The sequence below is a fragment of the Urocitellus parryii genome, chromosome 6 (assembly GCF_045843805.1).
Source record: "Urocitellus parryii isolate mUroPar1 chromosome 6, mUroPar1.hap1, whole genome shotgun sequence".
Taxonomy (NCBI): Eukaryota; Metazoa; Chordata; class Mammalia; order Rodentia; family Sciuridae; genus Urocitellus; species Urocitellus parryii.
In genome coordinates, this window is record NC_135536.1 from 175,530,826 (window position 1) to 175,552,602 (window position 21,777).

The following is a 21,777-nucleotide window of genomic DNA, read 5'->3' on the forward strand; positions in this document are numbered from 1 at the left end:
AGGACAGAGGAGGACCAGGCAGAGAGCCCAGGGATGCCCGGTGTGGCCAACGCAGGCTCCAGAGGCCAGGGACGGGGCGTGGGGAGGTCAGAGAGGGCTTCCTGGAGGAGGTGGCGTGGCCCTCGCTAGGAGGAGCGCAGGGCCTTCCTGCCGGGGATGTGGCGTGGCCGGGGCTCCTGGGCAGAGCAGCACGCCTGCGGTCCCCTCTGTCCTCTGGCCCTGACTGCGAGGGCTCCTTCCGACGCCACTATCAGCAATAAGCGCCATCGTCCCCTCCCTCGTCGTAGCTGCATTTATTAAACCCTTGTCTCCGCCAAGCCTCGAGGTGGGTGTACCGCGGTTTCCCCATTTCACAGCCGAGCACCCTGGGAGGCGCAGAGAGGGCGAGTCGCCCGTCCACCATCACAGAGCAGGGTGGAGGCAGACCTCCTGCGTGGGCCTGGCTCTGAAGGCCACAGGGCAGGGGGTCCCCTGCATCCGGGGCTCCCGACACTCAGGATGGCCCTGTGGCTCACAGGGAACCCGCCAGCCCAGAGCTCCTCAGCACAGGAGGCTCAGACTCCTGGTCCCCCCAGGGTCCCCAAGTGCCCATCAGTGGGCAGCTGGCTGTGTGCGGGCTCTGTGCTGGACCCTGGGACGCCGTGGGGAACCAGCAGCCCCAGGCCTCCCTGCCGAGCTCAGGGCCTGGTCAGGGGCAGGGTCAGAGCAGGACATCTCAGAAGAGCCCCGCTTCCCGGGCCACAGCACCCTGGGCCACCCGGATGCCACCTTTGTCTTTGGCAACAAGAGCACACACGCTGAGCCAGCCAAGGGCTTGGGCCTCTGGGTCCGCAGGGCGCCTCTGTCCCAGCAGGACTGTCCACAGGGGGCAGCTCCGATGGGCTGTGGGGCAGAGCAGGCTGAGAGCTGAGAGCTCGGGACAGGTGACAGGCGCCGGCCCGCTGTATGGAGGAGGACACAGAACCCCCATAGCTCCTCTCCCTTGCCCACAGCCCCTGTGTCTGCCTGTCTGTCTGTCTGTCTGTTCCTCTCTGTCTCTCCCTGGCTCCACAAAGCCACCCACCCCCTCCTGGGTCCCCTTGCCATTACACATTAAGAAGGTGACCTTCTGGGCAGGCTTTACAGGATGGGTAGGAGCCCACCAGGCAGATGTGGAAGGAGCCAGCCCTCTGGGAAGAGTTAGAGCACAGGCTCGGACACAGGCAGAAACGGAACATTCTGGAATTGCCAGGCCGGGCAGCTTGGAGGGGCTGGAGTGTGATGGAGTGAGAAGAGACAAGCAGGGTGCGGGGCCTCGGGGCTGACCGCGGAGGGCTCTGAGTGCCCGACTGACGGGCCGGGCCGGGGGTGGCCAGAGGCTTCGCCCGGACGGTCGCTGGGGGGTTTCTGTAGGGAAATAACGCACATCCCCACGCGCTCGCCTTGGCCTCCCTCCCTCCGTCCTGCGGGCTGGGGACGGTGCCCACTGCGGGCAGGTGGACTCTCCACGGCCACACGACACTGCCCAGCGAGGGGCCGCTCCTGGCCACGCTCCCCAGGTTGGTGGGCATCGCAGACCTGCCCTGGGCCTCCTGCCCTACTTGAGGGCTCTCTGTCCCCCCAGGCTCTGCCACCTGCCACCTGCCACAACTGCACCTGGGAAGATGGCCGTGCGGTGGACCGCCACCCTTCTCTGTGGCTTGCTGGCTGCCACCTTGGCTCAAGCCACCTTCAGCGCCCCCGCAGTCCTCAACCTGGGCCCAGACGTCATCAAAGAAAGTAAGTCTCAGCCGAGCCTCTTGCGGCCACCAGGAGGTGGGGACAGGTGGAGCAGACTCCAGGAGGGGCCTGGCCTCCCCGAGGGAGCAGGACCAGGGGTGTGAGAGGGCCAGCACTGGAGGTCCCCGCTGCCTCCTGTCTCGAGAGCCCCCTGTGCCAGGTCCCCTTCTCAAAGCCCACTGTGCTGGGGCCCTGTGACCTGCATAAGGGACATGTGGCCACTGTGTGCTGTGATCCCGCTCCCGCCCTGCCCTGGCCTGGGACCCCTGACCTCAGGGTACCCTCCCTGGCAGGCCCAGCACCCCAGCCCTCTACCAACGGCCCCAACAGGGAACCTGGAGGCCTGGGGTCTGCCCATGGCCTTGTCACTCTCCAGCTCTGTGACCTGGGCATGTCCCTGAGCCTTGACTTCCTCTCTGGAAACAGATAGGAGGCCGCCGTCGCGGGTGTCTCGGACACCCGAGAGCACTCTTCCCACGCCATGAATCTGTCCTGCACACGGGGGTCCTTTGGCAAAACCCTCCACACAGGGACAAAGTGAGGCCACAGCCCCACAGTGTGGCCCCAGAGAGGGGTGTCGTCAGCTCTGGAGGGCCACCTGAAGCTCTCGGGGACCAGAGCAGTCCATGGAGCTGAGCCAGGGCCGGTGGCTGGATCCGAGGGGCATGGGGAGCAGAGAGCAGGGGACTGGCGTGGGGAGGGGACGCCTGGGCCGGGCTGCGGAGGCCCAGGCACAGCCCTGACCAGGAGGAGCCTGGAGTGGGAGGCCACCGCCAGAGCCCAGGAGCTGACTGCGCCTGGAGGGTCTGAGAGGAGACCCCGGGATCTCTGCAGGACAAGAGGGAGGAAGCTAGGGAGGAGGACACGGCCCAGGACGGCCGCCCGTGGCCACTGCGGGGCCTAGAACTCGGTCCTGCCGGGCAACTGTTAGTCGGGGCCAAGCAGCGGACAGAGCCATGCCCACACCCCAACAGGCGGATGAGAGCAGGACTACCAGGGGTCGGAGGGATGGGGACAGGCTGAGAGAGAGAGAGCCTAGAGGGTACCCAGGGACCAAGGGGACCCAAGGACAGAACAAAGGCAGAGCAGGGCGCCCCCAGACCTCGCTGGAACGGTATAGTTGAGGCACACTGGACTGTCCCCAACCAGTGCTGCTCACAGCCGGCCACGGGAGGCTAACGGGCACAGAGCCACCCAGGGCCCCACGACATTCTCTGGAAGCTGCGGCTGGAGGCAACGGGTCACAGGGAACCCCTGGGAGGCCATCTCTGGGACACGCTCCCCAGGAGCCCACAGAACTCACCCCCAACCCTCAGCAGGGCTGACCATGGCCCAGTGCCACTAGGCAGTGCCACCACAGGGGGGGGAGGTTATGCCCCAACCAAATGTCCTGGGGCTGCCAGCGAGAGAGCCTGGAGGGACCAGAACCGGGGCCCTGAACGGCGGCCCCTGCTCCTGGTTCTCCCTCCCGCTGCTCAGCCCCTGAGGGGCTTTGGCCCACAGGCCCTGGGACACAGATGCCAGTATCGTAAGCACCTGTGGGCGGCCAAACTGCCCCAGCGGGGCCTCCGGTCCCCCTGCCTCTCGTGCTGGATGCCCTGGCCAAGGCCCCCGGCAGAGCCTGGGGTCTGAGTGGCCCACCTCCCCTCGCCTCACTCCTCATGGTGGGTCCCCATCCTCAAGGCCACAGCTGCCCAGGTCAGAGTGGGGGTGGTCACACCCTCACCCGACGTCAGGATCAGAGGAGGCCCGAGTGACAGCCCTCCCTGGCCTGGAGCCCCCCCAGCCACCGGTTTCTTGCCCCTCCTCCTGGCCCCTGAGTCTGGATGTGCCCCCAGGGCTGACTCAGAAGCTGAAGTATCACGAGGCCACCACCATACTCCAGCAGCTGCCGCTGCTCAGCGCCATGCGGGAGGAGTCCTCGCGGGGCCTGCTGAGCGGCCTCATGGACACCATCATGAAGCATGTCGTCTGGTAAGTGGAGCCGGACGCCGGCCACTCCTCCCACGCCCCTGCCCGCAGGACTAGCAGGGGGTCGAGGAAAGGGGACAGGCTAAGAAGAGAGAGCCTAGAGGGGGCCCGCTCAGCTGAGGGTCCACAGCCCTCAGGCCACACTGACCCTGCGTCCCCCACTTCAGAGAGCGGATGGGACCAGTCCCTCCCTCCAGGGGCTCCCAGAGCAGCCAGAGGTGGCACAGAGAGGGACGCAGGAACCCTGAGAGGGCGACTCCAGAAGAAGGGGGCCTGGGAGGGGAGAATGAAGGGACGAGGGGACGCCTCCCAGTGGAGGGGACAGCTGAGCCAAAGACCTGAAGAAAATGGCCTTCCAGGAAGGGGGACCAGCCTGGGCAAAGGCATGAGTGGGGACAGCAGAGCAGAAGGGCTGAGGTCACAGCAAGGAGCAAGAGTCCACAGGGCCAGGTCCCAGGGAGGCTTAAGGGTCCGCCAAGAAGCGGAGAGTCACCTCCTAAAGGGCGAGGAGCCATTGCAGAGTGCGGCCAACACGGGTGGAGGACCGTGAGGGGCAAGGCCAGGCTGGAGAGGAGCCACTGAACAGGGCCTGGGATCCGGTCACTGGCCATGCACCCGGGAAGACAGGACAGACGGAGAGGGAGCAGGCTTGGGGACGGCACTCAGCTGAGCACGATTCTTACTTCTCGCGAATCCCATCCAGGCTGAAGGTGACTTCCGCTGCCATCACCCAGCTGCAGATCCAACCCTCAGACCAGGACCAGGAGCTAATAATCAAGATCCCCCTGGACATGGTAGCCGGATTCAACACGTGAGTGACCCCTCAGTCAGGCAGTGGGCTTGACTGGTTGGTCCACTCAGTCTCCTCCCCCATGCCAGTATCTAAAAAAGATAGTCCCTAGAAGAGCAACTGCAAAGGTCCTGAGGCAGGGATATACTCATCTTGTCCAAAGAATGGCAAAGAGAAGGGTTGCAGCAGGGAGAGGGGCCAGAGATGAGGTCGACGGGCAACTGAGGCCAGATTATGCCAAGATTCAGGGGCCCAGGTAAGGCCTTGGCTTTCACTGAGATGCATAGGAGCCATGGAGGGTCTCAGCCCAGGAGGGGCAGGACATGGCCGAACATTCCTCACGCATCCTTCTGCAGACTATGGGGAAAGCAGACTGTGTGGGGGCAAAAGTGGAGGCAGGGAGGCCACCTAGAAGATACCACAACAGCTCAGGAGGGGATGGTGGTGGCTTAGCCCAGGCCCAGTCAGGATGGCACTCAGGCCTCGGTGCTGCCCCCAGGCCCCTGGTCAAGACCATTGTGGAGATGCACATGCAGTCTGAGGTGGAAGCCAGCATCAGAGTGGACAGCGAGCAGGAGGGCCCCTCGTCCCTCGTCCTCAGCGACTGCTTCAGCAGACAGGGCAGCCTGCGCATCAGCCTGCTCCGCAAGTGAGTCTCTAGCCACGCCGGCTCCCCTAGACCCTGAGGGAGGCCAGGCCGTGGCCTGCTTCCATTTTAAGATGGGGAACACGAGGCTTAGAGAAAGAAGGGGACGGGTCCCTCCTGGTTCCTGACCTGGGGCTCCTCCCAGGGAACCTGGGCTGGGGCTCGGCAGTAGAGCGCTCTCCTGGCATGCACGAGGCTCTTCCTTCCTCCCTGGACTCTAGGGAGGTGCTTTCTAGCAGGAGAGAGGTGAACCTCCCTGACCCTTCCTGATCTCCCCACTCTCCTCTCCCCAAGGATCTCCTTCTGGATCAGCCCCTTAGTGGATAAAGTCACCAGCCTCCTGATGCCAGCCCTGCCCAAACTGGTGAAGACCCAGGTGAGTGGCATCTGGCCTCTCTGGACTATGAAGGCTGCGCCCCCCTGTGGGACTAGGGTGGAACTGCAAGCTGGTGCCAAGGGGTTGAATAATTCCTTCAGTAAAGCTCAAGGGCAATGGATTGGACACTGGCCCAGCTGGCCCAGGGCAGTCAAGGAAATGGAGCAGCGGGGAGGCCTTCATCAGTGTGGTGCTGATAAATTGTTTAACGATTTTCCCTGGAGGAGTTGAGGGGCACCCTGATCTTCCTGATTTATCTGCTGGTGTAAATCCTCCCTCCTTTTAAACTACCAATGTGACGTCACTGAGCAGAGCTGGGCAGAGATGCACAGTGGCACATTTCCTCCAGAGAGCTAAAACAGAGGCAGCCTCAAGGGCACAAATAATTGAAAAAGATAGCAGAACTCCTAGGGAATCGTGAGATTTAAAACTGTATTCTGTTCTTTTTTTGGGGGGGAGAGTGTACTGAAGATTAAACTAGGGCACTCAACCACTGGAGACTAAACCCAAGCCACATCCCCAAGCCCTTTGTATTTATTTAGAGACAGGGTCTTGCTGAGTTGCTTAGGGCCTTGCTAAGTTGCTGAGGCTGGCTTGGAACTCGAGAACCTCCTGCCTCAGCCTCCCGAGCCGCTGGGCTTACAGGTATGCACCGCACCCGGCTCAATTCATTTTAACATAAATTTTTATTTTAAGTTTATATAATTGAATTTTAAAGAATGCCTGGGTTCAGCACCCACCTCAAAAATTCCTGAAAATTTAACAATTTGTCCTTAAATGTCCTTGCCGGCTCTAGCATGCCACTGTCATGCACCAATCTGGGTGGGTCAACCAGGTCCTGTTGGATTTCTTTTTCTGAGTCAGTGAGCATAGGGGACTTTCATTCGCCATGCCCCTGATATGTCACAGTTAAAATGAAACTTTGTAAATTGGATTCATCACATTCCAGTGATTTCTGCTGTGAACGCCTAGATTCGGTCATGATGGTGGGTCACCCTCAGGGGGCCAAACACCTTGACAACCAGTTGATTTTTTTTTATAAGACCTTTTTAATTGAAAAGATGGTATAATAGCTAAGGCGATTTGGGGAGAGAAATACCCATAATCCTCCCACTCTCGCCAGCCTCAGCAATTTAGTGAGACCCTAAGCAACTTGGCAAGACCCTGTCTTATAATAAAAAATTTAAAAGGGCTGGGGATGTGGCTCAGTGGTTAAGTGTCCCTGGGTTCAATCCCTGGTACCAAAGAAAGAAAGAAACAACCCTGGTTCTGTGAATGCAAGCTACTTTCTGCAGTACCTTATTGGAAGAGGGTGAGGAGGGAAAGAGGCAGGAGATGGGAGGTTTTGAACGCGAGTTAATATAAATGTGCAGCATCAAAGTCAAGGCCAAGGTCTGTTGTTGTTAGAATTTTGAGGCTCCTATTTGTTAGCAAAGGTACGTACCCAGGGAGGGTTTTAAAGGGAACGTGAAAGTGAATAATTTCATATGATTGTCTTTTCTTATGTGAGGATTTTTTTAAGCCCTTTATTTTTCTATGCAAAGGCAGGAATTCCTTTCCCCACACTCATTTACCTATTTACTTATAGCTGTACATACTGGTGGGGTTTGATGGGAGGTATTTGTACCTGCCCACAGTACAACAATGTAATCTGCCCAGTATCAGTCCCCAGCAGGTCCCCATCTCTCCCCTCCTCCCACACCCTGGTCCCTTTCCTCTCTTCCACTGATCTCCCGTAGATTTTTAGGAGATCCTCCGACCCCCACTTTTTTCCTTTCTCCTCTTGAGCTTCCACATATGGGAGAAAAACATGCGACCCTTGACCTTCTGAATTTGGCTTATTTCACTTAACACAGTGGTTTCAAGTTCCATCCATGTTCCTGTAAATGACCTAATTTCATTTTGCTTTTTGGCTGAACAGAACCCCACTGCGCACGTAGACCACATCTGCTTGACCCTTCCCCCACTGAGGGACACCTAGGCTGGTCGCAGTTGGCTACTGTGAACCCGCTGCTGTAACCGCAGGTGGCGTGGACCACCAGAGCAGGCGACTTTGATTCTTTCGATGAATGCCAAGGAGTGGTGTAGCTGGGGCCTAGGGTGGTTCCAGGGGCAGGAAAGTCTTCAAGTGGGGCCCGGGTGCAAATTTTCTCCCAGCCTCGGGGGAGGGGGGGAAATGTAACTAATCCAGCATTATATTTTAAAATCCAAGAATATTTTCCTCAAATTTCCTATTTAATACCTAAAAACATAGAAAAGATGGCAAGAACTTGGAATTATAAAATGCTCTTTGCATGGGACCTGTCTGTGGCTCAGGGAAAAGCCAGGTGTGGGAAACCTCCCGTTCATCACCGTGGTTTCCCACGTACTTAGCTGGCTCTGCCATGAGGGTCCCGTCAAGATTCTCTTTGGCGTGAAGGGAGAGGCTCGCAGTCAGCGGGTGAGTGCGTGGAGGGGCTCATCTGGAAAATGCAGAAGCCCTTTTCCATGTAGACTGGAGGCTCTCAGCCTTGCCTGCACCTCAGAGCCATCTGAAGGGTTAAATTTGGGGGGGTGACTGGCCCCGCCCCTATTCAGATGCAATTGGCTTGGTGGGACCCTGTGTCCTAGAGGACTCTACTGTGCAGCCAGGGTTGAGACAGACTCGTGACATGAAATAGGAGAAAATGCAGGGGAGGCCAGAGACAGCGGATCCCCTGCTCTTCACGGAAAGGTATCCCCAGATTACATGCTGGGAGTCTCTCAGCCGATTTCCTCCTAGGTTCTGGGTTGGTAAAAGCAGACAGGAACAGGGAATAGTGATGCACAGAAAAAGTTACCATTTCCCCAAGTGCACTGTGGGCTGGGAGTGGTGCACATGACTATACTCCCAGCAACTCAGGAGGCTGAGGCAGGAGGATTACAAGGTGGAGTCCAGCCTCAACAAGTAAGCAAGAATCTCACTGTCTCAAAATAAAAAAGACTGAGATGTAGCTCAGTGGTAAAGCACCGCTGGGTTAATCCCCAGTACCAAAAATAAAAGCAAGAAAGCCCTCAGTCAAAATACACTCATTCCTGGAAAGTATTAAGAAATGATTAACTAGGACAATGGTACCTAAAATAAAATGACCTCAACAATCTTGGAGCACCATCCAGAAAACAGGATGCCTCGGGGCAGGAAACAGGCCTTTGGGTCCCACAAGCTGGCAAGTCAAATATCCAGCCCCCTTAAGCAGAATAGGAGAGGCAGGGGCCTCAACTTGGTCCCACCAACACTCGTGCTGGGTCACACTGTCATGGGGGCTGAGCTGTTCCAGAAGGGACTTGGCAAGGATCTATTCTGTGAATAACCAAATTGTTTACTTCCTTTAAGGAAAACCTGTGAATGAGACAAGGCGCTCTGGGAGGGGAGCTGGACTGCCAGGCACACCAAGACACAGGGCAAAGGTCACAACACTGCCAAGAGTCCCAGGTGGCTCAGGGCCCTGCAGTGGATTCTGAGCAGCAGGGAAGGCCGGGGAGTGGAGAACCAGGTGGCTATGGGGCTGGGTTCTGCCTCCCGGCTGAAGGAGCCCGTTTTGCTCTTACAGCTGTGTCCTGTGATCCAGGCAGCCTTCAAGGACATGTTCCAAGACTTCCTGAAGCTGGTGAGGGGTAGGTGCCCGGCTCCCTCCCCTAACTTTTCGCTGACCTAGGTGGGTGGCCTCCAGGCTCTGCCTTCACCAGGCCTCCCCAGGCCGACAGGTAGAGGACCAGCAGGGAGGAATCCATGACTCGGCAAGGTTCTAGGGAGGCCTGCGGGACCCCTGATGAACCCAAGTTCAAATCTCTGCTCTTCCATGACCTTGGGGACGTCCACCTACTTATCCTCAGTCCTCCATCTGTAAAATGGAGCTTACATTCCCTACTTCACAGGACTGTAGGTGAGAATTAAAAGTTTACTGAAGGTTCCAGGAACATAGCAGGTGCCCGGCTTGGCACCCAGAGGGACTCACAAGTGCTGGCTGAGTGACAGATGGACAGGGCGGGGGGGGGGGGCGGGTGGACAACACAGCGACCACCGTGTGCTACTAGAGAAGGGGAACAGGGAGGAGCCAAGACAGGCACCAGGGAGGGCGGTCACCCCTCCTGCCCGAGAGCAAAGTTGCGGGGACGGGGCTTCTGCCTACCCCCATCCCGAAGTCGGCCCCGCTCAGTCCCCGCGGAGCGGGAATTGACAGGCAAGAAGAAAATTCTAGCACCTGGGATCTAAAGAGGCCCATTCAAAGAGCGGCAGGGAGCCCTGGGCGAGGAGATGGACCGGAGGCGCTTTGACGCCGGAGGCCATCGGCTGAGGGACCGGCCGAGGGCGGCTGCTCTCCCTCGGCCCGGAGTCGCCCCACTTCGCACACGAGGAAACCGAGGCTCAGAGCCATGAGGTCGTTTGTCCTGCCCCCAAGGGAAACCGGCGACAGGGGGGAGCTGGAACCCGATTCTTCCCATTGCCAGCGGGTGTGATTCAGTTTTGGTGGTTACTCATTAGATCCCGCTTTACCAGGAGGACACGGGGCGGGGCTGGGGCGGGGCCGGGGGCGGGGCCGGGCTGGGGCGGGGCTGGGGCGGGGCTGGGGGCGGGGCTGGGGGCGGGGCTGGGGCGGGGCTGGGGGCGGGGCTGGGGCGGGGCTGGGGGCGGGGCTGGGGCGGGGCCGGTGGCGGGGCCGGGGCGGGGCGGGGGCGCGGCGGGGGCGCGGCGGGGGCGGGGCTCTGTGCAGGCGCGAGGCCTGGCGCCACGGGAAAGAAAACGGGAGGACAGACAGAGGGCCCTTCAGAGGCGGGAAGAGACCGTTTCACCCGAGCTCAGACCCAAGTCTGTGTGGCTCCTGGCTCCCATGGTCAGAGTCAAGGTCAGGGATCCCAGGGGGCAGATGGGACGCCATCGCCACCTAGTGGCCATGTGGGGCATCCCGAGGCGAACGCCGGTGACCTGGTGTCCAGCTGCGCCCTGGACGGTGCTGGGTACAGTCTGGTGGGAGAGCGGAGAGTTCTAAGCAGCAGTTCAGGTTTGACATAAGATCCAAAGCTGCTCCCAGGACGACCTTGTTTCCCCTTCTGTAAACGGCGGTAGTAACAGGACCCACCTCCTCAGGTGACCATGGGGATGACAGTTGACAGGTTTATAGGGTTAGCACTGGCACCGCACCCCGCCCAGTGCTCCCCCTCACAGATCTCTCTTCTCCCCGAGCAGTGCCCATCCCCCTGAGCCCGGGAGGCCTGCTGTTTGACCTTCTGTCTTCCGACATCAAGGGCAATGTCATCCAGCTCAACCTGCAGGTGAGCGTCACGGAACCTCAGAGTAAACCGGGACCTTACTGCTCTACCCTGACCACCCAGGGTCAGACCGCTGGGGGAGAAGACCCTGCTCACTCTCAGGGCACACGGCCTGGTTTAGAAGTCACAGCAGCCTGAACAGGATTCTGAGGGAGAGGACCAGGAGGGGAACCTAAGGACCAGACACAGAATATGCACCCAGGAGCACTCCCAAACCTGACCCTGAACAGTCCTGCCCATCTCGGGACCTCTGACAACATTGAAACCAGAGCTCAGAGTAGAGAGGCATCCTGGAAGATCACACAGACCTAAGTTTCCCAGCTCCGTGACTTCCTGGCTGTGTGATATTGGGCAAGTTTCTTCACCTCTCTGAACCTCAGTTTCCTTAGCTGTAAAGGTAAGTACTAATAGTCACTGAGGAGAGAATAAAATGAGACCACAGAGGACCTGACAGGAAGTTCACAGTAACTGTCCTCTAAAAAAATGGAGCTGCACACCCATCTGGGGGTGGACTCCCTGAAGGGTAAGGCTAACTGGGGTAATAGTTCTGAGGAGAATTGCAGCATCCAATATTTCCACCCATTTTGTTGCAATTTTGAGTTATCCCCTCATTGAAAGGATTTGAGGTGTCTGAGAAGTTGAAATATGTGAAAAATAAGATATTCCAATTGAAAGGCATGGCACTACATGCTTAAAGTCCCAGCTACTTGGTACTTTGAGCAGGAGGATCACTTGAACCCCGTACTTCAGGGCCAGCCTAGGCATAGAACAAGACCCCAACTCTTAAATTAAAACAAAATCCAGAGGTCATTCAGGTGGCATAGATATTGCCAGACCCCTGGCATAATTCAATGTCTACAGCAAGGCACTGAATTCCAAGCTAAGATTCCTGACAACAGATGCAAAAAGGGAAACAGGCTGATTGGTGTCTGAGTCCATTTTGTGTTGTGATAACAAGCACCTGAGACTGAATAATTTATAAACACTTTAAGTTTATTTTTACACATGGTCTGGAAACTGGGAAGTCCTAGGGCATGGTGTCAGCATCCGGCAAGGGCTTTCAAGCTTGCATCACTCCATGGCGGAAGGCAGAAGGGCAAGACAGCAAAAGCAACAGAGGGCCAAGTTCACTTCCATCACAGCTCGCGCTGGCGAAAACATCAGTAACCCATCAGTCGTGACCTAATCGCCTTGTAGGGCCCTGCCTCTCAATTCTGTTGCCCTGGAGATTGTTTCCGACACATGAACTTTGGGGGACACATTTGAGTCACAGCAGTGTCATTTCCTGCCAGGTTGTCATTGGGCGAGCTGTGCAGTTCAGGTTCCCAACTCCCTCCTGCTCCGTGTCTTCTCAGGCCAAGCTGCTGGACTCCCAGAGCAAGGTGACCAAGTGGCTCAACGACTCTTCGGTGTCCCTGGCGATGCCCCCCCTGGACTGTGCCCCGTTCAGCTTCGTCCTGAGGCAGGATGTCCTGAATGCGGTGGTGGCTGTTCTGCTCCCTCCGGATAAACTCACGGTCCTGTTGGACTATGTGGTAAGCCTGGGTGGGGATGGAGCTGGGGCCCCTGCTGCGGCAGCGTCTGCTGGACCTCAGGGGACGCGAGGCTCCCTGGCCCCGACAGGTGTGGTGGTATCCCTCCCTCTGACCTCCAGCTCCGAGCGGGAAACCTCTGTGACATGGGGCTCTGGCCTGGAGTCTGAAGCACGTATTTCCTCAACCAAAGAGTCCTGGGGGGGCGAAGGGCTCTGTAGCTCTGAGTGGTCCAGGGACGGCGGTTCTGCCGCTGTTCCCCACTACGTGACCTGTGGCGGACTTCCCTGACGGATCTGGCCCTCCTGGCCACCGAGCCCAGATGCCACCTTGGGATCAGCACAGAAGGCTGGAGCCCGGCCGCGGCCACCTCCTCGGTGGAGCTGCTGGGGAAGCCGAGGTCCAGAGGGAAAGGCTGGGCTGAGTTCTGGAGGGGGCAGGTCCTGCTCTGCGGACAGAGGACACATACCAAGTCCTCAGGGTCCACGCTCAGGATTCGGGGCTGGGACAGTGAACAGAGGGTCAGTGGTCACTAGCGATCACATTTGTGGCTGCAGCAAGCACTGGAGTCACTTTTGTGCGTCTTCTGGGAGCGAGGAGTGGCCGGCAGAGCCCAGCCACCACCAACCACGGCCGGAAGGTCACCAGGGACCCCAGGCCCCAGGGCGGCTGACCCAGAGGATATTTTTGCACCACTGACAGACACGTGGCCTGGGCCCAGGGCCCACCCAGCTTCTGAGGGGTTCTGGGACACCTTCCTCCCAGCAGTGGGGTGCAGCCCACCCCCTGGCTTCCTCTCGCCCACAGCTCCCTGACCTGGCCAAGGAGCTGAAGTCGAGCATCAAGGAGATCAGTGAACAGGTGGGTCCCTCACACCTGCAGCCCCGTGGGTCTCGCTGCCAGAGGCTTCCAGAGAGTTCTATCTAGTCAGGCCGTTGGGGTCAAATGATCACAGAGTTTCATCCCTGTGCACCTGAAGGGCGGGGGCTGGGGCCTCGAGAGGCCCTCGGAGGTCCCACGCTGTCCGCTGTCCTTCCAGGCCGCAGAGACGCTGGACCGCACCCAGCTGGTGAAGTTCCAGACTCGCAAGACCCCCCAGCTGCTGCTGAGCCAGGACGGCGCCCAGGCAGCCCAGCTGATCGTGTTGGACCTGTTTCCCACCAATAAAGCCCAACGGCCGCTCTTCACCCTGGGCATCGTGAGTGTGGTTGTGTGTGGCACGGGTGGCAACCTGGGGCTCTCCTGTTCACCACTCTTGTCACCCGGAGGGGCAGCTCTGAACCAAGAGTCAGGAGCTTTGGGGACCCAACTCTGACCTTGTGACTTTATGAGTCAGGGATCTTTGGACAGAAACTCGACTCACATGCACAAAAAAGAGTTGTATTCACTCATATAACTGAAAGGTCCAGAAGGGATTGGCTTCAGGAATAGCTGGATCCAGGTGCTCAAACAATTTCATCTTCATCTGTGCTGCCTCCAGCCTCAGGCAGACTGTCTGCTCCTGGAAGCACCCCCAGCTGCCTCAGGCCCCTATCAACTTCCCAGTCCCAGCAGGAGGAACTTCTCTTTCCCAGTAGCTCCAGCAAATGTCTCAGGGATGAGTCTCATTGGCTGAGCATAGGTCATGTGCCTGTGGAGTCTGGAAAATGAAATATGGAAATTTTCTGACGTGGAGCGCACACCTGCTGGGGATTGGAAGTTGACTCCATCTACACCGCATGGAGAGAGGGAAGGATAAGTCCTCTCCCGATGTCTAAACGGGAGTAAATGATCTCCAAGGAAGTTCTTTTTTTTGGGGGGGGGGGTACCGGGGATTGAACTCAGGGCACTCACCCACTGAGCCCCATCCCCAGCCCTATCTTGTATTTTATTTAGAGACAGGGTCTCACTGAGTAGCTTAGTGCCTTGCTGTTGCTGAGGCCGGCTTTGAACTCGTGACCCTCCTGCCTCAGCCTCCTGAGCCGCTGGGATGACAGGTGTGCACACTGGGCCCGGCTCCAAGGAAGTTCTTAAGTGATGTCGTCAGCAGCCCCAGCAGTTCAGATCTCAGACACCTCATATTGGCACGTGGGGGGCGCTGGGGGGACGTGGGGGTGGGGATCATGGAAGGACAAGCCTAGCAGGAGGCCCCAGGAGCAGGTGATTTATTGAAAGAAGCAGATCAGGGCAGGGGAGGGTCTGAGCAAAGATGCGTCTCAGCTGGAGAGTCCACGGCTTGACCCCAGAAGGGGGTGGATGGCAGCACGCTGAGTCCCACTGAGGCCAGAAGGCAGCCTTTCCCAGCCGTCATCAGTCACCATTGGCCACCAGCCCAGGGCCAGGGGTCACAGAGCCTCCCAGCAAGGCAGCTCCATTCAAGCAAGGGAAGGGACAGCTGTGACCTCTAGTGGCCAACACCCGGGGGCAGCGAAGGTCGGAGATGAGGCAGAACTCATGGCTGGCGCTGGGCAGCGGAGACCTGTGCCCAGCTTCACAAGGAGCCGGCCAGCGCCTGGTTGTTAAAGGAGGCTCGGGTGACACTGTCCTTACAGCTGGGTCTCCGGCACAGCCTGCAGTTAGCCCGTGTCAGTGTCATTGGAAAGTCCAGAAGCGAGGCCAGTCCCAGATACGGGGCCTAAGATGTGCATCTGCCGGGCGCCATGGCGCACACCTGTGATCCCAGTGGCTCTGGAGGCTGAGGCAGGAGGATCTCAAAGCCAGCCTCAGCCCTTTAGTGAGGCCCTCAGCAACTTGGCAAGACCCTGTCTCAAAATAAAAAATGAAAAGGGCTGGGATGGGGCTCAGTGGTTACACGTCCCTGGGTTCAGCCCCTGGTACAAAAAATAGAGAGATGGGCATCAACTTGACCCCTGGCCTGGGGTGGCCTGAAGGCAAGGGGTAGCCCTGGTCTTTGTGAAGGTCCAGGATGCGTGCCCCTAGGCCGCCATGCCCGACCTGTGGACCAGCTCCTTCCTGGGCCCCGGGCTCAAGTGGATGTAGGCCTGGGCCCCGTACTGGGGCTAGCGTGGCTTCTGGACAGTCCAGTGACACTAACCCTGGCTAACAGGCAGCAGGGCCTTCCTGGTCCTGTCTGTCCCCAGTTTCCTTGCCTGTGCCGTAGGGAACAGCAGGCCCAGGCAGGGTGACAGGATCAGAGGAGAGAGAAACCAAGACCCTCACGCTTTGCTGACACTGAGCGAGGGCCCGTGCTCATCTTCGCCGTCATCCCTGGGACGCGCTGTGTTGTCGTCTATTGGGTGGGGACAGCAGAGACAAGTACTGTCCCATTTCACAGATGTGGAAAGTGAGGCCCAGAGAGGGCAAACCCTCTCCCGAGAGGCCAGCCGCTGAGGTCCAGACCAGGTGTGCTGGACCCCAGAGCCCCCTCGGGTCCCCCCACCCCACACCCTCTTCAGAGGGACAGAGTGTGGCTTCTCTTGTTGCAGGAAGCGAAATCAGAAGCTCAGTTTTACACCGAAGGTGACCAACTTGTGCTCAGCTTTAATGACATCAGGTGAGGTGCATCGACACGGAGCTCCCACGGCCGAAATGAGTGCTTCCCCCCACCCCGACCGTGGGCCTGAGTGCCCAGAGGTGGAGCTCAGTGGGTGCTGCCCAGGCTGGGCGGCGAGTGCCTTGCTGGATCTCCTGCCACCGACCACGGAATGCAGGGGACAGGGAAGGACAGGGAAGGGCCTCCCAGCAGCCTCGGGGTGAGCCAGCCCTGCTCAGGATCGGCCTGCGGGGCACCGTCCCCAGGCCTCGGGCAGCCCAGACTGGACACCTCCAAGACAGCAGCAGTGACAGCCCTTGGAGCCCAGCACAGAAGTGCCTCTGTGCCCCTGCAGTTGTCCCCTGTCCCACCACCCTCCTCTGCCCTCGAGCAAGTTCAGGGTCGTGCACTGGAGCCTGGCAGGATAAACCAGGCTCGGGGCGAGGTTGATCAGTCCCCACGAGGCTGGAGTTTATAAATTTGCTGCAACATAGACATCAGACCACTTGGCTGCGCTGGGCTTGGCCTCCCTCCACAGCCACAATCCTGAACCGGGAGCAAGGGGACCTTCTAGGACGGCCTGGGCTCCCCAAGCCACCGGGGGTTCCCTGTGGGGCTCTTGTGTGTATCCTGGAGTGGCACCTGCCACTGAGGCCTGCGCCGTGCCTGGTACACAGCAGGTGCTCAGTAAGCAGCCGGTGGCCGCACGGCTGGGGTTCCCGGGGTCACCTCACGGGCATCTTTTGTTGCAGCATCGAGCGGATGCAACTGATGAACTCGGACATTAAACTATTCAACGTAAGTATCCACAGTCGTCCCCAAGGCCACAGGGGCTCCCGCCAGAATGGCCCATTCTGCAAAGAGACATCGCCCAGGACTAGCTTCAGATGAGACCCCAACAGCTCAGTACCTACGGGTCACCTACCCAAGCCCCCAGCTCTGTGGGCACTGGCTGGGCATCTGCTGTGTCGGCCCTGGGGACAGCCCCTCGCGCTTTCTGCAGCAGAAGTTTGACCCTGTGTCAGGAAACAAACCCCTCCACTCCCGGCCTCAAACCCTGCCGGACCCACCCCAGGAACCCGGGCAGCCCCTTCTCTCGGACCCCGTTTGCCGTCGGGTCCAGCTACACCAGCGATCTCACTCGCTGAATCTTCTCTGATGTTTTCTCTGATCTTTATGTTTTTTTGTTGTTTGTTTGTTTGTTTTTGTTTTTTGGTACCAGGGATCAAGCTCAGGGGCACTCGGCCACTGAGCCCCATCCCCAGCCCTATTTTGTGTTTTATTTAGAGACAGGGTCTCACTGAGTTGCTCAGCACCTCACTGTTGCTGAGGCTGGCTTTGAACTCACCATCCTCCTGTCTCAGCCTCCTGAGCCCCTGGGATTACAGCCTGGGCCACCGCCCCTGGCTGTTTTGTTTTTTAATCAATATTTTAAAACAAGGACATTTCTATGTGCCCGTGGGGCTCTGAATTCCCTGGAAGTTGGGAACGCAGGCAAGGCAGGGCCAGGTTCCCTTGGAGCCTCTGATAGAGCGGTGGATGGAGCCCCGGGTGGGGTGCACCTGACCCTTCACCTGCGGGGACCCTGGGCGGCCGAGTCCTTCCTCATCCCTTCTGTGCGGCTGCGGCATCCTCTGCAGCTCAGACTCGCAGGGGACCTGAGATTCCAGGGTCTCTGGCTCTGCCCTCACCCTGGGGCTGACCTGCACCCACCGGAATGGCCAGGAGGACCTGGGGCTCAGCTGGGGTGACGGGTCCCTTCTCTCTCGCAGCCTGAGCTTCTCAAACACATCGTCACCAAGATCCTCAACTCTGCGCTGCTGATAACCGAGAACGGTGCGTCCCTCTGCCGCCTGCTCCCCTCTCCTGTGTCCTCACCCGGGGTCCCTTTCCTCCATCTCCCACCACCTTCAGGTCCCAGTTCAAATCCCACCTCAGCCGCCCAGCCCCGCCCTTCACTGGAGCCAGTACCCGGGCGCAGGGACGGGCCTCGCAGGGCGGGCGGCGCACCCAGGTCCTGGAGCAGACTCGAGGGGCAGCAGGCCTGGGTCAAGTCCTAGCCCCTCGTGCCGGCTGCCTGGTCTCGGACAGGCTGCCCGGTTCTCCTGGGCCTCAGTCCCTGCACCAGTGCAATGGGAGAGTCAGAGCAGCTCCCGAGGCACCAACAGGACCATGCGCCTCGGGCAGCGGGGCCGGTTCACGCTCGGCCTTTCCTAGCATCGCTGCTGCTGGGGCCATAGCTACGTCACCAGCAGGGGTAGCGGGAGAAAATGACCCCAAGCCCCACGTTGAGTGGGTGGGAGAGGATGTGACCTAAACCAGCGTCACCATTTTAATGTCACTCTTTTTTTTTTTTTTGCACCAGGGATTGAACCCAAGGGTGCCTGACCACTCTCTGAGCCACACCCCCGGCCCTTTTTATTTTTATTTTGAGACAGGGTCTTGCTAAGTTGCATAGGGCCTCACTAAGTTGCTAAGGCTGGCCCCCAGCTTTTGATCCTCCTGCCTCAACCTCCAGGCCTCTGGGGTTACAGGCGTGCACCAGCGCACCAGCTTTAACTTCACTTTATTAGCCGTGGATGAGGGAGCCCATGAGGGTTCTTGAGCAGGAGGATGGAGGATGTGAGGGGCTCACTTTGGGGCAACCGGAAGCTGGTGCCAGAGCCTGCTTGGCACTGCCAGGCCCACCCGTGCCCCAGCCTCTGACCACGTTTATCGTTCCAGGCAAATTAAGAACTGGGATCCCCATGTTGATACCGAAGGCCTTGGGATACGGGTCAGTGACGCCGTGTGTGATCAAGGTGAGTGACACGGGACTGAGGGGCTGCCCTCCAGTCCCCGCCCTGCTGGTCCCCTGTGGGGCGACCTGGGCAAGTCCCTGCCCCTCCCAGGGTCCCCCCTCCTCATCTACAGATTGTCATTATTCATCCACTGCTCAGCCGTCAGTCATTTCCGAAGGCCCACCCCACGGCACAGCTGCCTGTGAGGGCCGAAGGCCCCAGAAATGAACCCGCCCACCCCCGTTTGTAGATACGTAAACCCATAAATATCTCACATCAGGCCAAGTAGGGAAGGGCCAAGAAGGAAAGTAGAGCAGGCTCAGAGGAGAGCGTGAGGCCAAGGAAAGAGGCTGTTTTTGATGGGAGGGTCAAGAGAAAGTGGGACAGTGAGCCCTCTGGGAAGCCAGGAGGAGCATCCTGTCAGAGTGGACAGTGTGTGCAAAGGCCCTGAGGCAGAAAGGTAAGGAAGGAGGCCCAGATGTGAGGCAGCATCCAGGGTGTGTAGACCACACACAGCTCCTGTGGCCAAATGGGCTTAGCCCATGAGCATCAGGATGACGTCTGTCCTGTCCATGCCTCTGTCCCCAGTGCTGTCAGCAAGGCCTGGTACACACTAGTTGTTCCAGAAATACCTGTGAGCAAGTGACTCTCCCTGGCATCATCTGGGAGATGGGCTGTCACAGCCCTTACCCCAAACGTCACCCTTCGGCACCTCTCCTCATAACCCCTGCCTTGGACCCCAACCTCTGTATGAGCCACTATCAGTGAGCTGACCCTTTCTGTTGGCCAGCCAGCTAGCAGGCATTTATTAAGCACCAGCTGCATGTATGCACTGATCACAACAGTGGACAAAACAGTCAGAAACCTTGGCTTCTCTGAGATTTGATTCCACTCTTGAGGGAAAAATGTTGAAAACAGAATCATTAGCACTTAAGAAAATCCAGAGAGGCCTTGTCCCCACCCCTTAGTGACAAAGTGCCATCGTAGGGCTTCAGAGGTGCTTTGCACCAAACTCTGACTCTCATTGGCCCTGCTTTGCCCAAAGCCGTTGACCAGGACCACTGAATTCCGGAGTCCTTTAACCCTGGAGAAGCCACAGAGTTCAGTTCCTTATTCACATTAGTGTCCACATTTCCTGTCTTGCTCTGCCCGACCGTTCCCAGCCAGCAGTACCTCGATTTCCTCTCTATAGTTTCACAATGTCATGTATCTTAAAATCTAGTAAGAAGAATGAATAAAAGGACAGGCATGTCGGTCTGGGTAAGAATCCAGGTGATGAGTGGACGGTGTTCACTCTACAATTCTGCTTCACTGGATGTTTAAAATGGTTAGGATAAAATCTTGGATGCCAGGCGTGGTGGTGCACGCCTGTAATCCCAGCAACTCAGGAGGCTGAGGCAGGAGGATCACAAGTTTGAGGCCAACCCGGGCAACTTAGTGAGGCCCTAAGCAACCTAGCAAGATCCTGTCTCAAAATAAAACATAAAAAGGGCTGGGGATGGGGCTGGGCTGGGGCTCAGGGGAACAGTGCTCACCTGGCAGGTGTGAGGCACTGGGTTCGATCCTCAGCACCACATAAAAATGAATAAAGATGTCGTGTCCAACTACAACTAAAAAAATATTTATAAATAAATAAATAAAAGGCAGGGATGTGGCTCAGTGGCTAAGTGTCCCTGGGTTCAATCCCTGGTACCAAAAGATAAAAAATAAATCGAGCTGCCTGACCCCAGTGGGTTCACAGACAGGAATCTACACTTTATGAAACTTCTTGGAGAGTTTTGGTGGCAGGCAGGGCTTGGGGACAGCGGTCCTACAAGACTCACTGCACGTGGACACATCCCCTGTGCGGAGACGCTGTGCGACACAACTGTTCCCCTCTGGCCCTTCCAAGAATTCTGCAGGAGGGAGTTAGGGTCCTGTCCCCTCCCCCCGGGACCAGCAGTCACCTCATGGAGACAAAACCAGCCCCAACCTGGGGAGGGCAGGAGGTAAAAGTAAATCAACGCCTTGACTCTTCCTCTCCAATCCCAGGACGCCCTGGTGCTCGCCCCGGCCACCTCCTGGGCCCTCCCTGTCTCCCAGTGAAGACGTGGATGGCGGTCGTCCAGCGTGGGCTGGTCCCCAGCTGGGAGTGTCCCTCTCCATGATCAATAAACACTTCTCTGTGACCCCTGCTGTCTGGAGTGTGACTGTCCCAGCACAGGAGTCAGCCGTCCGAGCTACACCGGGGTCACGGTCAGGCACATCTGCCAGTCTGGGCAGCGCCTTAGCTGTGTCTGGGTGACATCAGTCCCCGGGATGATGGGCCAGCCGTCTTGACCACTCCCCGGGTTCAGGCGCTAGAAGGCCCCGTCTCCCCACCTGCCCTCAACACATCTATGGTGGGCTTGTCTGGTGGGGACACACATTCTGTTGATCTTGGTGGCGTGGTGTGTCACGAGGCCCCAGAGGCAAGCGAACCAGGCTTCGAGTTCTGTTCTGGCCCCTCTTTGATCCTGAAATGTGGCTTCCCCTCTGTGAGCCTCAGTTTCCTTCTCTGTAAAATGGGGACAATCATAGTTCTGGCCTTGGAGGGTTGTGGTTCAGATTTAAATGAGAGAAAACAGTTGCACCAGGCACGGTGGCACTTGCCTGTAATCCCAGGGACTCAGGAGGCTGAGGCAGGAGGATCACAAGTAGGAGGCCAGCCCCAGCAACTTAGCGACACCCTGTCTCTAAGTAAAATATTATAAAAGGGGAGGTGGCGCTGGGGTGTGGCTCAACTCCCAGTACCTTAAATAAAATGAATGAGAGCAAATAGTGCCAGGCCCACGGTAGGCACCAGACAGTGTCATCTGTGGGTGACGCCATCGTCACTGTTGTTACTGGCCTTGGGGTACGGGGCCTTATCACCAAGCACCTTCCCACTCAGGCAGTGGTGACTGCCATTGTCTCCCTGGCCCCCCGAGGCCCCAGGAGGTTCAGGACAGACAGTAGGGTACCCAGAGCGCTTCAGTTCCATGGGGGGCCTGACAGGAAGAGTGGCATGGCGTGGCCTTGGGGAACCTGTTACTCAATCCCAGGACACACACACGAGAGGACCGCTCAGCCCAGGGCAGCCGGCGAGGCTCTGTCCAGTCTCCACCATGGGCCAGGCCGACAGGCACACGGACGGTCAGGGCCGGTC

At 58.3% G+C, this 21,777-nt stretch overlaps 1 protein-coding gene across 1 annotated transcript; it reads left to right on the forward strand.

The window, feature by feature from the left end:
* The first annotated feature begins 1,643 nt into the window (after positions 1-1,643).
* On the forward strand, positions 1,644-20,758 carry Bpifb1 (BPI fold containing family B member 1). Its single transcript, XM_026383268.2, has 15 exons — positions 1,644-1,758; positions 3,597-3,732; positions 4,433-4,540; positions 5,019-5,168; positions 5,460-5,541; positions 9,111-9,174; positions 10,745-10,830; positions 12,183-12,362; positions 13,167-13,220; positions 13,399-13,557; positions 15,785-15,852; positions 16,584-16,629; positions 17,604-17,667; positions 18,556-18,632; positions 20,643-20,758. Exons 1-15 carry the CDS (start codon positions 1,644-1,646, stop codon positions 20,694-20,696), a joined length of 1,443 nt encoding a protein of 480 aa, XP_026239053.1. The 3' UTR covers positions 20,697-20,758.
* The last annotated feature ends 1,019 nt before the right edge of the window (positions 20,759-21,777 follow it).